Source organism: Grammomys surdaster, unplaced genomic scaffold (genome assembly GCF_004785775.1).
Source record: "Grammomys surdaster isolate TR1022 unplaced genomic scaffold, NIH_TR_1.0 1036, whole genome shotgun sequence".
In the NCBI taxonomy this organism is placed as follows: Eukaryota; Metazoa; Chordata; class Mammalia; order Rodentia; family Muridae; genus Grammomys; species Grammomys surdaster.
This window is the reverse complement of record NW_021605455.1, coordinates 2,271,969-2,286,712: the sequence shown is the minus strand read 5'-3', so window position 1 is coordinate 2,286,712 and position 14,744 is coordinate 2,271,969. Positions and strand designations below refer to the sequence as shown.

At 46.3% G+C, this 14,744-nt stretch overlaps 1 protein-coding gene across 2 annotated transcripts in view; it reads right to left on the bottom strand.

Annotated features, from left to right (window-relative positions):
- Loxhd1 (lipoxygenase homology domains 1) overlaps positions 1 to 14,744 on the bottom strand; it is a 160,437-nt gene that overhangs the window by 15,294 nt on the left and 130,399 nt on the right. For both annotated transcript variants that reach the window (XM_028783217.1, XM_028783218.1), the window contains 4 exons: positions 14,559 to 14,676; positions 12,886 to 13,060; positions 10,970 to 11,155; positions 536 to 706 (listed from right to left, as the gene is read on the bottom strand). In XM_028783217.1, the coding sequence (XP_028639050.1) occupies positions 536 to 706; positions 10,970 to 11,155; positions 12,886 to 13,060; positions 14,559 to 14,676 (650 nt within the window). The remainder of the gene's footprint in view (positions 1 to 535; positions 707 to 10,969; positions 11,156 to 12,885; positions 13,061 to 14,558; positions 14,677 to 14,744) is intronic.

Below are 14,744 nucleotides of genomic sequence, written 5' to 3'. Positions count from 1 at the left end.
TTTTTTTAGTCAGGTGCTGCCTTTTGAGCTTTCCTCTAACCCACTGGGCCCAGACACTGGCCTGAGTACTAAAGAACTATCTTCTGAAGCTTTGGCAGTCCTTCACCTCAGGAACCGCTCATGCATCTCTTCTCTGTATCGTCCGTGGCAGACACTATCAGGACCCCTGCTCTCTCTGACTTCTGTTTCTAGAAACTCTGGGTTGACCTCTATCATTACAGGCATCATTTGGGACAGTCTGTGGCATAAAAGTCACCCGAGAGAGCTTCACAGCCGCCTTGCGCAGACTGACGAGTCAGGGCAAGCCTGTCCCCAGTGGGTTTTCGTTCATGAGTATTCATGATGCAAGGCTGTGAGAGTCTTAGCAGTTCTAAGAGTTCACTGTTAGCCGGTTCACTGAGGAGTCTCACCTGCAGCCACACAGAGCCATTTATCTTTCCCAGTCCATCCCCTACCTCCTTGAGCCAGCCTTCCCTCAACTAGAAAAGTCAGCCCCGTGTCACAGTGGGCTGGGCCCACACAGTCCGCTACATACTGGTCTCTTCCAGCTCGTCACGGATCTCGTTGTTGGCACATGCGAAGTCTCGAAGCGTTTGTCTGTCACCCTCACTCTTGGATAGCCAGCAGTCACACTGGAAGCGGAAGGTCTCGTCGCGGGAATTGTCCTTCACATCAACGTAGCTCAGGTGCCACCCAGGAAATATCCCTGTGGAAGAGAGTAATTAGAGTGGAAAGTGACCCCTCTCCCTGTCAAGACCTCTCTTCTTCCATCCACAGCTGTGTGGCCCTGGACAAGTTTCTTGTCCTCTCTGTGGTCTTTTTTTTTTTTTTTAAATCAAAACCTGATTGAAAAGGGATTTTTCAACCCCAGTTATTAAGGCAGCCCCCGCTTCAGCATATTAACACCACACAGTTTCTTGGTTGGTCTTGTTGATGAAGTGACCAATTGGGTTAGGTGGTTTTAAGGACTCCTCCAAGTTGAGGAACACAGAGTAGTTTGCAAAATGCATGGAGTTCTTATGCATGAGGTTTCAACCGTGAGCTCCGAGATACTGCACTACTTTCCTCTCGCAAACTTTCCCACCAGGAATCACCTAACAGGGACCAAAAGGCTTATTACTTCCACTGGAGTCACGCTGGAGCTTTTCTAGACTGAAGCCCCTTGGCTGAAGGATGGCTTCTGTCGCTTCCTGACCTGTGTTCACCAAGCTCTTGTCAATGACCCTTTGTCATTGGTTAGGGTATCAGCTTCCCCAGGAAGCCTTCAAAACTTCAGATTTGTGTTGCTATTATTTATACGTGTGAGGGCACACCGAGTCTTGATAGAGTTTGGTTCCCTAGGGCTCAGTCTGGCAGACCACTGCTGCTCAATGAGTGCTGAGAGAATAAATATGGTTTGTGTCAGGGTTCTGGGCTGAACTGTTCAGCAGTTCAGAATGGCCTACAAGCTGCCATTTCTCGGGATGTATTCCTGAGTTTGACACATCTTGGGCTGATCATGAGCACAGATCTGCTCTGTTGTAACTGGTAGGGCTTTTCTCAGAAGTGTCCTTGCCACAGCAGAGCTGGCAATGTGGGTTTGCTGTGACAGCTGCGTGTGACTTACACTGCTCCCGTCACACAAACTCGTTGAGAGCGTGGAGCACCATGGGTCCTTCAGAGAGAACAGCCCCAGCAGGCGAGATGGCAATGTTTGCTACTCATAACGCAGCCATGAGGCGCCCTGACAAGCAGCATGACAAGCAGCACACAGTGGGCCTCACAAGCAGCACACAGTGGGCCTCAGTCACTCCTACACCCCTCTCCCTCAGGCCATCTAGGGCTCCAGAGGTAGTTCCACTGTCCCAGCAAAGCCTTTCTCTCAGATCAGACCAAAGCAAGACTTCTAGAGATCCTGCCTCAGCTCCCAAGAGTACATAAAAGTGTTATAGATTCTGGGGTGCTGATGCCAAGTGCATGGTTGGGATAGATATGCTGGTATTATCTGAACTTTTAAAAAAATATTGTTTGAGAATCTCATTCACAAATATGAAGTGCTTTGATCCAGCCCATCCCCATTCCGTCTATTACGACCGCTCTAGCACCCCTTCTTCACACTCCGCAACCCATCTCCCTCTCACCTTCATGCTCGTTCTTAAACCCACTGAGCATGCTTACTGCTGCCACTATGCAAATGGGTATGGATCCATGCTCTGGAACACAGGTAGCCTGACTAGGGGCTGAATGTGAAGCTAACCGAATCTCTCTCCCCTAGTATCCACTAATAACTAATAGCTCTGGAAATGCTAATCCTTTCCTAATGCACACTGGGGGCTTGGCTGGCTTGCTCTTGTACAGGTCTTATGCATGAAACCACAGGCACTGTGAGTTCATGTGTGCACCATCCCTGTCATATGCATAAGATATCATTTCTACTACCTTTGACTCTTACAGCCTCCCTTCTCCACCTTCTATGGCAATCCCTGAGCCTTGGAGATAGTAGTGTGGCCTAGCTGTCATATTAATTTTGAGGACTCTGCATTTTCTATGCACTTTGACTGTTGTTAGTCTCTGAGTTAATCAATATGTCCTGTAAAAAGATGCTAATCTTATGAAGGTTGAGCGCATATTAATAAGCTGAGATAAAGACAAGTACAAAGGCAAATATTTAGGAGGCAATTTAATATTATGTCCATTAAGCTAAATTTGCCCCTAAGGCCTATAACCTGCCCATCCCTGGGTTCTTGACCCAGTATCACAGTTCTGCCTTGTGGAGTAGGTCTTAAATCTAATCATAAAGCTGTTGGTTACCTTCAAAGCACTTGTGTTACTGTTATAGCAATGGACATACCACGCCAGGCAAGTTGTCCTTATGTCTCTTAGTGTTCTCAGCTGAGTAAGACTGATGTGGACTTTCCTTCCCCAACATAGCACCTTCTGGTACTATAAAAACTAGCCATCAGGGATGAAGGCTCCAGGATAGTACTAGCTTGATTTCTCTGAGCCTTAAATGATTCAAAGTGTCTTCAAAGTAGGGTCTTAGCATCAAATTAGCAATGGCAATAGTTTGCACTGTTTTGTGGGTTTATGGGACTCCCTCTGCCACTGGAATGTAACAATGGAAGTAGCGCACACCTGGTTCTTGTCTTTTCCTTCATAGCCTGTGACATCTGGAAAGGTGTCACTCCCCTGCACCAGGTAACTCCATTTAGACTCTTTTTATACATACGCCGCATATCTATTTTAAGGAGATTCTACAACTGTTGGTTTCTATAAGGTTTTGTCAAAGGTCTTTGGTGTTGGCTATATTTCTTGGGTTTTGTGAAATTAGATCTTTGTTGGAGAAGCAAACAGGGAGAGGGTGAACTGCTTCTGTCATGTTACACAGCCACGAGAGGTAAGTTAGTTTACTCATGGCTGTTACACAGCAGCGGGATGAGTTACTCTACTTATGGCATTTGATAAATATTTTTCAGTTATCTGAAAACTAGGGCCAGTCCCATCTGTAAGTTTACAGACGGACTACATCAGAGATAGTCCCTGGTAGCACCAGGAAACTGATCCCAGAGCTTAGCAGGCCTAATGGAATGGAAATGATGGAATGAGACAGTCAGAGCCTTTTTCTCAGGGCTTCTCCTCAGAACAGAAAGGAAGCAGCAAGTGGAGAAGACACATGATTGATTGTGTGGAAAGAGGTACAAATGTAAGAGATGCTGGGCTGTCCCTTGCCCCACGCTCTGCCACGAGCAGTGTGCGTGTGGGTTGTCTCACACCGTACTCTAGTCCAGTTAGAATTCAGCAACGCAAATCTTCCCACTGAACAACAGACAAATCCCAACCCCCTTTACATAAAAGACACCTTGTATTCTCTGCAGTTTTCCTGCCCTTCTTTGGAAATGAAGAGTGAGACGGACAGAGACTACCTTAACAGTTTGTGCTACTCAAATCTTACCCAACATGCATGTGGAAACAGGCAGCCCTGGGCAGTATGATGTTACCCAGATTTGCCCAGGAAACACAAGAGGGGAGACAGACTCATAGGTACAGCATGCCTAACCAATGGCCAGCACTAGCTATCTGGTGGACTAACAGGGAGCCACCCGAAACTAGTTGTTAAAGAACTCATTTCTTGCAACGTCTCTCTTTTGGTGGCCCCGTGCTCTTGCACACTGAAAGCAAAGGGTCCACGTAGTTCACCGCAGCTGAAGGCCAGTGTGTGTCTCATTATTTATCAGATCACAAGCTGCTTACCTTGTCCCTGCTGCTGGAAAGCTACCAAAGTCCTCACGTTTGCTCCCGAGCACCATGCTCTTAGAAACGGTGTGTATCATAGTGATCTTTTAAAGTCATGAATCCTATTTTCCACATAAGTTCTCTAGTGGCTTCTCATCCATCTATTGGAGATGCACATAGATCAGCACCAGGTTCCACTTCTCTACTCCGACTCTAAACTACTCAGAACCTCACTTGCTGTGTCAAACCTACACTGCTCTTCTGAACTTTGATTAACAGTCTTGTTTCTCCGTTGCCTGAACTGACGAGGTCCAGGCTCTAGATGCTGAAGCTACCTCATTGTTGAGGTCTCTGGGAATGTGCTGTCTGTAGGATGTCCTCAGGTTTCAATACTTGTGTTCAGTCTCCAGGTACTCCATCACTTGATCTGAAATCACTCAGTTTTCACATTATTGTATATTGTTTTGCCTGTCTCTGGCAATAAGGTGATAACCCTCCGAGATCAAGAGACTGGCCTCACCTAGGTATATAATAATAATAATAATAATAATAATAATAATAATAATATATAACAAATATATAATGTGATATATAATATATGATATATATGTGACATATGAAATATGATATATAAAATAATAATAATTTTAAAATAAAATTAAAACTAAAATCATCATTACCATTGCATACCTGAGTCCACACCAAACATGAAATGGAAAGAATGGGAAATTTAGAGCCTCACCCAGGAGGAATGGTCTGTCTCAGCACTGTTGATTAGTATATTCCAAATGACCTAAATTCACTTTCAGTAAAAGGCCTAGCAACTCTAAACTGCCATGGAGTTCCAGTATCCCAGCTAGGAGGTGACAGGCTGAATGAGAGGGAGGCTGGTAGCACTTTGGACTTCCTTATGTTACTGCCTATGAGTCTAACGGCTTTCTGCATCTGCTGGGATGAGAGGCTCTGTGCTTCCTTTAGCCTGTTTCAATTGGCCATTGTGAAATGGACTCATTAGACATCCATTCGCCATCTCCTTTCTCCTCATGAGGGCTCCAAGCCATTCTCCGATGCTCAGACCCTAACTGTTGTCTGCACGACACGGCTCTCACCTCGGAGCCTCTTTCCTGCTCCCGTGCCCACACAGTTCCTTGTGACACCACGGCTCTCATCGCCTTGGAGCCTCTCTCCTCCTCCCGTGCCCACACGGTTCCTTGTGCAGGTGCGCTAGTTACCTTGATCATTACTATGACCGAAGACCTGACAGGAACAGCTTATGGATGGAAGAGTTAATTTAGGCTCACTGCTTCAGGGGATGGGATACTCCCAGCAAGGAAGCCATGATTGGGTTCACACAGCAGTAAAGTGTAGTAGACTCTCACATGATGACACACCCAGTAGCCCCTATTTCCTCCAGCCAGGTCCCACTTCCTAAAGGCTCTACAGCCTTCAGAGTGGTGCTTCTAACTGGAAAGTCTTTAAAACTTAAGCCCTTGGGGGATGTTTCAGATTCAAACCATAACATGTCTGTTCTGCTGGCCATGAGCCCTGACATCCAGAGGATTCTTTGTGCTGAGGTTATAACTATGCCTTACCTCTTTTAAGTCTATTTTTATATTTAAGTCTGACTTCTCCAGCTTCAGGGTGTCTGACGACCTCTTAATTATATTACTTAGTATTCAATGATCATAGAAGCGATAAATTATTTTCACTATCAAAAAGTCAACTGTCAGTATTTTTATCCAGTGCAAACCATTGAGATTCTTCTCAGGTAGAAAGATTCGCTTCACCAAGCAACACCTTCCCTAAAAATAACCCACGAGAAGTTAAAAGCCCATATGGGTGACTCACATTTCCTCAGCTTGATCATGGACAGTTTGAAGTGAGCTACAGAGCCATCAGAGAGCCCTGGATACGGAAGAACGCAAGACTCTAGCTATTGTCTTTTCAAAACCTGTGCAAGGGACTCATCAGAGGCCGTCCTGGGTAACGTCCTGGGTCTTGACAGATATGAATTCGAGTCTCAGTGTTATCTGCCTAAGTGTAGCATTCCTATGATTATTTCTGAGCTCCTTATTTCTATGGACTCACATTATTCAAAAACTGTCAATCATCTTGGGGTTAAAAATTCTTTGCTAAGCAGAGTGTTCATTTAACCAGAGGAGGCAAGAAAAGCAAGAAAAGCAAGATGGGTTAGAAAATAAACACTATTACAATTTGTTCAGTACTATAAAAGCTATCTGGGTAATTAAAATTAAGTAGAATAATTACTCATTTATCTTGATTTTCTTCTTCAAACTGTATTCTGTGGCAATCAAATAGCCACAGGGACTTTTTTTTTTTTTAAAAAAGGAGGCCCCCTAGCTGGTAAGTGGAAAAGAAATGATAGAATTGTAGCGTCACATTGTCCTTCTAATTTATCATCATCGTCAGATGAAGCCATCAGAGAGTTAGGAAGGAAGTATACAATGGCGCAACCAGTCTCCTAAGTGCTAAATCCAGAATTTGATATTAGAACTAGTGACAGCAAGACTTCTTCCTACGTACTTCCACATCAATACACAATATTTCCTCAACGCTCCGTACACTCTCCTGTGTACCTCATATGTGTTTATAAGTAAGTTTACCTACTGCATACTGGAAAAGTGTGTTACACAGTAAAAATGGAATCGTTGTGAAGTGGTGGTGTGGTTTTACAGAAAAAAAAAGTCCATTTCCAGAGGAGAAACACACTAAGTGTGAGCGTGTTTGGAGTGAAGTAGCCCAAAACTTAGGACTTAGTTTAATATTCTCTGGTAATCAGTGAGGAGCACAAAGTCAAGCAGTTAAGTTGATGTGGTAAGGCAAGATCATTTTGAACTGAGGTGACAGACAGGTGCGGGCTGATGTCGCTGTTTCCTTCACTTTTCTGCATGTTCAAAAATTTTGTTAGATTAAACACACCTCCAGAAGGTCAATTTATTTACTTATTTATTTATTTTTACCAATTTAACATCCCCCCCAAGCAAATCCAGGGATGAGAAGAACACTATGATTTAAGTTAGCTAAACATTTGGAGACTCATTTGTATCTTTATCTAGAAATATTTACCTTTTAGAGGAAGAATTTCAAACAAAATACATTTATTTACACATTATTTTTTGTTCAAGGACTAGATAGAGTTGGGAGGGATTTCTAATGTGAGTGAGGAAAGTGTAGCAAGGAGAGGCATCAAAGACGTGCTCAGCAGACGTAGCGTGTATGAACTTCTGCATCTACATCCTCGAAAGAGGAAGCTACTATAGAGAGGAACTGAACTGAGCACTTGGCTCTTCTCAGGAATTGATCCCAACCATAAAGGCTTACCTGCTCATGGAATTATCCTGCTTTTGGGGCCAAAGTCAACCTGGGAAGGATACCCACTTCTCTCTGCCTATGTGGGAACAAGGATCACATCAGTGACTCTGAATTTGTTCGTATCCAAGAGTCACCATAGGGCCAAGGCCATCAGACCAGGACTCAGTGTCAAACTTTCTGGGAGTCTGGAATCTAATGACAGTGTACAGCCTTAGCTACTGTGTGGAGGGGGCTGGCGCTGTCCTCAGTGCTGAATGATCTCCCACCTCTTCCAGGGTTTGACAGTGATGATAAGAAAATAGATAATTAATCGGGTGTCAGGCTTTTGCATTGCAAAATATACACCAAGAAAGCCAAGAGAGCGCAGACATGCACACAACTGTTTGGAGAAGGGGTGTAGACATCTAAAGGGCTTAATCATGAGCTCAGCTGAGGTTTATGGGCAGCACCCCCACTTCAATCAAGGCACAAGAAAATCTTTAGCCCTGGAGGGTATTGAATCTATGATGAAGGCATGAAGTATAAGGGAGGATTTGAGAGTCCTGAAGAAAGATGTAATTAAATACTATTAAACTATATTAGTTCTCTGTTATATCACAGGTAGTGGGTTGGCATCAAGGAAAAGCCAAGACAGTAGAACTCACAGCGCTAAAAGTCAAGTGTGCTGGCTGTTTTTGTGTCAGCTTGATACAAGACAGAGTCACTTTAGAAGAGGAAACCTCAACTGAGAAGATGCCCCAACAGATTGGGGTGAGGGTGAGGCCATAGTGCATTTTCTTGATTGATGATTGATGTGGGTGGATCCGGTTCACTATGGGTGGTACCACTCCTTGGTGTGTGGTCTGTGTAGTATAAAAGAACAGGCTCACCAAGCCACAGGGAGCAAGACAGTAAGTAGCACCTCTCCGTGGGCTCTCTATCAGTTCCTGCCTTGAGTCCCTGCCCTTAACTCCTTAGGTGATAGACTGTGATGTAGACCTAAAGACAAAATAAACTCTTTTCTCCCCAAGTTGCTCTTAGTCATGGTATTTCATCAAAATAGGAAACCCTAACTAAGACAGTCATGTAAAGAAAACAGAATTCAGTCACACATAAGCCAACTGTTTGGGAGAAGGAATTCATGTGTGGCTGGACAATACATTTTAGTGAGAAGGTGAAGACATACAAGCACTTTCTAACCAGAGGTAGGGAAGTACAGTTATGGCAGGCTGTGTGCTTGGAGCCACGACACAAGGCAGATGTACTTGTGGCTGGAATTACATGGCAAATCCAGAGTGGGAGGCAAAGCCAGTCGCTGCTGCCTACCAGCACTGGATTGTTTCCATTTTCCAAGCTTAGATAATGGCTCCTTTTTGTCCCCCAGTCCTCATAAGACTGAGTTCAGGGTTGTGGAGACCCAAGCTACAAAAGTTGATACCATTTTTAGCACTATCCCTGGACCACACAGCCTTGTTGTGCTTAATGTGCAGCAGTTTAGCCTCTCTGGCCTGAGCTCACAGTGGCACCGCACCTGGTTTGCTGTGTTTTCCTTTGTTCCCATGGCCTTGGCACCTTTTCCCTCAGCAGCATGTCCTGAAGCAGAGTCTCTGCAGCAGGTGCCTGATGAACTGGGACCCGAGGAAAGTCTTTGTTGAAAGTGCAGATCTTAGGTCCCTCCCTGAGTTCCTCTTTGCTTTTCTTGGATGCTCTGAGATAAGCAACTTTCCTCCGCCAGGCTCTTCCTCCACGATAATCTGCCTCACCACATCCCAGAAGCAAAGGAGCTGGCTGACTATGGTCAGGAAGCTCTGACACTGACCCAGGACAAATCCTCCCTCCCTTGCCTGATTGTGTCAGATATTTTGTCCCAGTGACAAGTGAGAAAGATGAGCTCCTAGGTACAGCACTTTGTCTGGACGAGGCTTCTACCTGAACACCTGATAGAAAGCAAGCAGATAGAGCATGCTTTCCCTTACACTGCCAGCTTCCTTCCTGGCTCTCTGCCATAGGGACAATCAAGATGCAGAATTATGATCAGCAGGATGGACATGGTGGGTCAAAACCACACAAGAATTCTTACTGCTGACTGCTGGTTGGTTCATTTGCTGCTCAGTGGTCCTGAGGTAGACTTCCTAAGAACTCTATGTTCTTTGGTTAGAATAGAGAGCCTTGCTTTTGTAATAGAGAACATGCTTTTGTAACACAACATCACAAAGCACACTGAACAACTAAATGTCTGTATTTTTTCCTACCTCATAGGGTCCTAGGCCCACCAGGAACACATAGATGGTCCTGGTTGTATGAATGACCCAATAGATGCAGGAAATCTGACAACTATGAAGTTATGTTATTGCTTTGAAGAGCAGCTGTTTTCTCTGCCTTACCCCAGTTTACTGTCATATGGGAGTGCTTCGACTGTGACCCCATGTTGAAACAAGTCAGTGACATCATTCCTTCTAGAAGCACAACTAGCTGCTGAGTTGGGTTTATCAGCAATCGATCAGCTGCAGCAGGGTTTGAAGAGGTAAAGAGAGGCAGCCTTAGGACAGATCTGTAGGAGGTGAGGAGACAGCAGGAGGCAGGAGAGGGCCTTGAGCAGACAGCTGGGGGAAAGCTAGTTTTAACTCAGGATGCTAGAGATGGGTCGGAGGAAGCAGCAAGCATGGAGTAAGTCTGAAAGTGGACCTTCAACTCTGACATCAAACGGAAGCTGCAGGTGCAAAGGCAGAGTAGAGAGAAGCCCGCAGAGAGCAAAGCAGCGGTCAAAGGCATGTGGAGGCCATGAACTCCATCACAGCAATGGACAAAGTATCCCACAAGTGCCTTAGAGTTGAAAAGTAAAGTTCTCGCTTGACTTGTATCCTGCTTAAATTTATAAGTGAATATGGCTACCTTCAGACTCAGTACTGTAAGGGGGGAAGTATAATACTGATAGGAAATCCATGGGAAGTGGACTTGGTCAGACTTCCTTCCTTCCTTCCTTCCTTCCTTCCTTCCTTCCTTCCTTCCTCCCTCCCTCCCTCCCTCCCTCCCTCCCCCCCTCTCTCCCTCTCTTCCTCCCTCTCTTCCTCCATCCCTCCTCCTCACTCCTGTCTTTCAGGCACAGAACACAAGTCTTTGTGCGTGCTAAACAATTATGCTACACTTGAGCTACTGACTCAACCGAATCTTTTGTTTTTATGCCTGAATTAAGTAGAATCCATTCTCTGATACTGCAAAAACAAGGAATCATAAATCTTGCATGGAGAAAGCAGGAGGAAATAAGCCACAGGTATAACAGCTGCCTTGGAACACCAGCCCTCTAACCAATGGTACACCCAAATGGTGCAATCATGGCTCACCCACCTTCCTGCTGGTGTAGGCAGGGTCTACTTATAAAGAGAGGTGGGGCCAGGGAGTACTGTCCCAGAGAGACTGCTGATCACCCTGGTCAGGCAGTAGCTACCTTTGTTGTCGTGCCAGACCCTCAGTTTGCAGAGGTGGCCCAGGCTCAGCATGTCAGAAAAGTTGAAGGTGTCCGTGTTGTTCCGCTCAAACTTGTTCCAGTTGGCTGACTGCTTCAGGGCCAGGGTCCCGCTGTCTCCATTTTCCCCAAAGATGATGATGAACACATTAGCATCTGTGCCTGCCCCTGGGAAATACACAAGGTGAGGCTCTGGGGGTTGGCATCTCTCCACAAAGCACTCTGCTCTGGCCTTACTCCCAGACCACTGAGGCACACAGTGACAGAGTCTTACTGATTGAGGATAGAATCAGAAAGTCCAGAAGTGGTCTGGACCGCTTAGGTGTTACAGGGAATCATGGAACTGGCCTGGTCTAGCTGCTTTGAGAGGCATGTGACATGGGTTTTCAGGTTAGAGTCAGTGGCTCCTGGGGCCCTGTGTGCCTGTCAGTTCTAGAGAAACTGAGGCAATGGAGCATTCAGGCTACCTTGTGATTTTCTGTGCTACTCAGAAGTCAACAAAATGCATAGAAGCTTGACAGACCGATTAGACTCAGACATCAATCTTGTGTATCCTGTATAGCTTGCCGACACCATTGTATCCTGGCAACTATCATTGTATCGATCCTGGAAACTATCATATTCTGTTTCTGGTAAGAGTCTTAACCTTGGGATAAACTTGTCTCCACCTCAGTCCTGCTGAGACCACCATCCTGGTTAAGATTCCTTTCTCATTGGCCATACCAGGTAACCTTGGCCTGGTAAGTAAATGCCAGTGCTCACAACACATCTTTCCCTCCCCGTCTCATTGCATGTTGCAATTACTGTTGGTCTAACCACAGTCAGACTCACATGAATGCTTGGCCCAGAAATACACCTGTTTCTCGGGAGGTGCATCGTACAGGCGCTGGCCATGGTTGAGAAGTCAGAGCTCCTGCAAGGACTGTGTGTGGAGCTACTTTGTGATGCACCTATTGTTACCAATGAACTTAATTCTCTGAGAGCATGCCATGAAGGAATTAAAAAAAAAGGACCTTCAAAGAATGTGGACACTGAGAACTTCGAACAATAAAGAGGAAGGTCCACGATGAGGCAAAAAGGAAGAGGAACATTCTAGAAATGAACTCAACCAGATTTACAGAGCCTGAGATTTCCACCAGGATGGTTGACTCTTCGGCAAACTTCTCTGTTAAAAGTGTAAGCTGTCATGACCAACAGGTCATCTATGGTGAATGTGAATGAGTCTGCCAAATTCTTCATGATCCCTTCAGAGAGGCAGAGGTCTTGGCTAGGGGAGGAATGGTAGGAGGCATTTCCTCCTGGCATGAGGAGATGAGGGGTATCCCTCTCTGCTTAGAAGCCCTTCCTCTGGGCATTCTGTCAGCTCAATGGCTCTGTTTGTCTTTCTGGGCTTGACTCTGACATTTATCTGGGATGCCCCTTTGACTCTTGCTCCAATTTATATGGGTAAGACTCCCTACTCTGACTTTCTGGAAGCATCTGGGCCACATCTGTCTTGGCCTTACTTAATAGTGTGTTAGCTCCACCAGAATGTCAGACTTATGGGGTTCCTGGAGTCCCATCTCTATCCTCAGTCCCCAGGTCAGAGTCACATACAGATGACTATGAAGCACACTGTGCCAAGATGCACAGCACTGCGGGGAGAGGCAGCCAACAAAGACAGGGAGCTGTGGGGGTCTGAGCACAGCAAAGGCTGTGTCCCTGAAACTATCTTCTCCATTTCTATGAGAGGACAGAGAAGAAACCATATTGGCCACTGGGAGAAAGTACTTTGTCCCCAAAGAGTGGAGATGATTTGGCTTTAGAAGGTTATGTGAAGAAAATGCCCTAATCAGAAGCTAGTCTCCAGTCATGATACTGGTGGAAGAAAAGAGGAGAGGAGGCAGGTCACAACCTACCCAAGATGTCACTGGTCTTCACTGAGACCGTGTAGGATGTCCACTCCATCATCTCCTCTCCGTCAATGACAGCACATATTTCACACACCAGTGTCTTCTTTCCCTTCTTTTGGGACAGCCAGTCTCCATAGTAGAACATGGTTAGGTCTCCCGTGTTCATGTTCTTCAGTAGGATCTGGAGAGAGGCCATGTAGAAATGCACTCTGAGATACCTGGGCGCCATTCCCCTGAACTCCTACCTCAGCTCCCGGATTCAGACTAGTGGGTGTCGGGGAGGTCTCTGATTATGTGCTCTGCTGAAAGGCCCATGCAACCTGGGAACTGGAAATCTATCTGAAAAGGCTTCTTACAGCGATGCAATGTAGAATGGTGTGTAGAAAGTGTTTGCTGAATGAGTGACAGAAAACAAAACGAATCAAGCCATTGACAGCCTGGGAGCAGGGCACTGACATTTGCCAGGTGGCGTGGATGCAGTGTTGTTAGCTCAATGAAAGCGTACAATGGCTATGCAGGAAGGGGCAGCCCAGGGAGAATGAGGACAGATGGCCATGCATGGATGAAGGATAGGAAGACTATTTCAGACAAGCTTACAAGACTTGTATTATAAATTAAGCCATCTTCCGCCAACCTTGAGTGTATATATTAAAATTCCCATCATCAAAGTCTTGTGGTATGACCTTATTTAAACCAGACGAGGTCACAGGTGGCCTCGGGGACATGTGCACATGGGGAAAGTGCTGCGTGACAGCTGATGGAGCTTGAGGACAGCCAAGGTCATCTTATGCTGTCTCCAGAGGCACATGGCCTGCCCACATCTTCACTCCTGCTCTTCTGCTCCGCCCCCCAAATTCTGGAGCTTTGTCACACAGCTTCAGGAATCTGCCTCATATTGTTCAAGGGGGCTCCTGACACCAGAGCCAGCCCATCCAACTCTGGAACATAACCATGGGATTGTTAGCTGTGTCATTTGTTTTCATGAAAACACAGCAAGCTGAGATGTGTACTGGGAGCTCTCTGCTCCTTAACAGTGAGTGACAGTGGCTTCCCTCTGGTCCCCAGTGTCAGGGTCCTGCAAGGTCATGGAGGTAAACAAATGGTAATGAGGAACACAGACACCTCCCTTCCTTGGGAGAAGCTGAGCCTGTGGCTGTGTGTGGTATGTGGTGTGTTCTGTAGGCTATGTGCTCAGGAGGGGGAGGCAGAGGCAAAACAATGAGACCTCAACCTTCTGCTAGTGTGCATTTCTCACCATCCCCTGCTCAGGATGTCCTCAGCCTGCCTGAGATCCCAGGGATGAGCCACAGCCTGGCTGCTCCGGTGGACTCAGGCTCCTCCAAGAGAGAAGGCATCGAGGAACAGCTACCTAGTAGTGTAATTAAGGGGCACAGAAAGACCCCCTCCCACCCAGATCTCACTGCCTCAAGTCTGTTTCTCTATGAATCCCTCCACATCTCCCATCCCAGATGATGCTCGCCCCAAACCTTCCCCATCCCAGGCTCTTCCCACTGTGCTGTGTTCTTTGACACGATTCAGCTCTTACTAGACACAAGCAAAGCTTCGTTCCCCAATTAAGTCACACCAAAGCCCGTGTCAGGTATTACAAGAAGGTCACTCATAACCCAATAGCACGGAGGCGAGGCGGGCGGGGACAGAGGAAGGGCACCGTGCGCTACCCTCTCCAGGAACCACTCTGGCCGGCTCCCCATCCCGTCAATGCGGATGCGCATCTTGGTAAAGGGAGCGATGTCCAGGATCTCCATGATGAAGGTGTCATTCTGTTCCCGCTCAAACCTGGGAGAGGAGCGTGAGGACGAGAAGTCAGCCAGCTAGCGCCGGCTATACACCAGACAGAAGAGAAG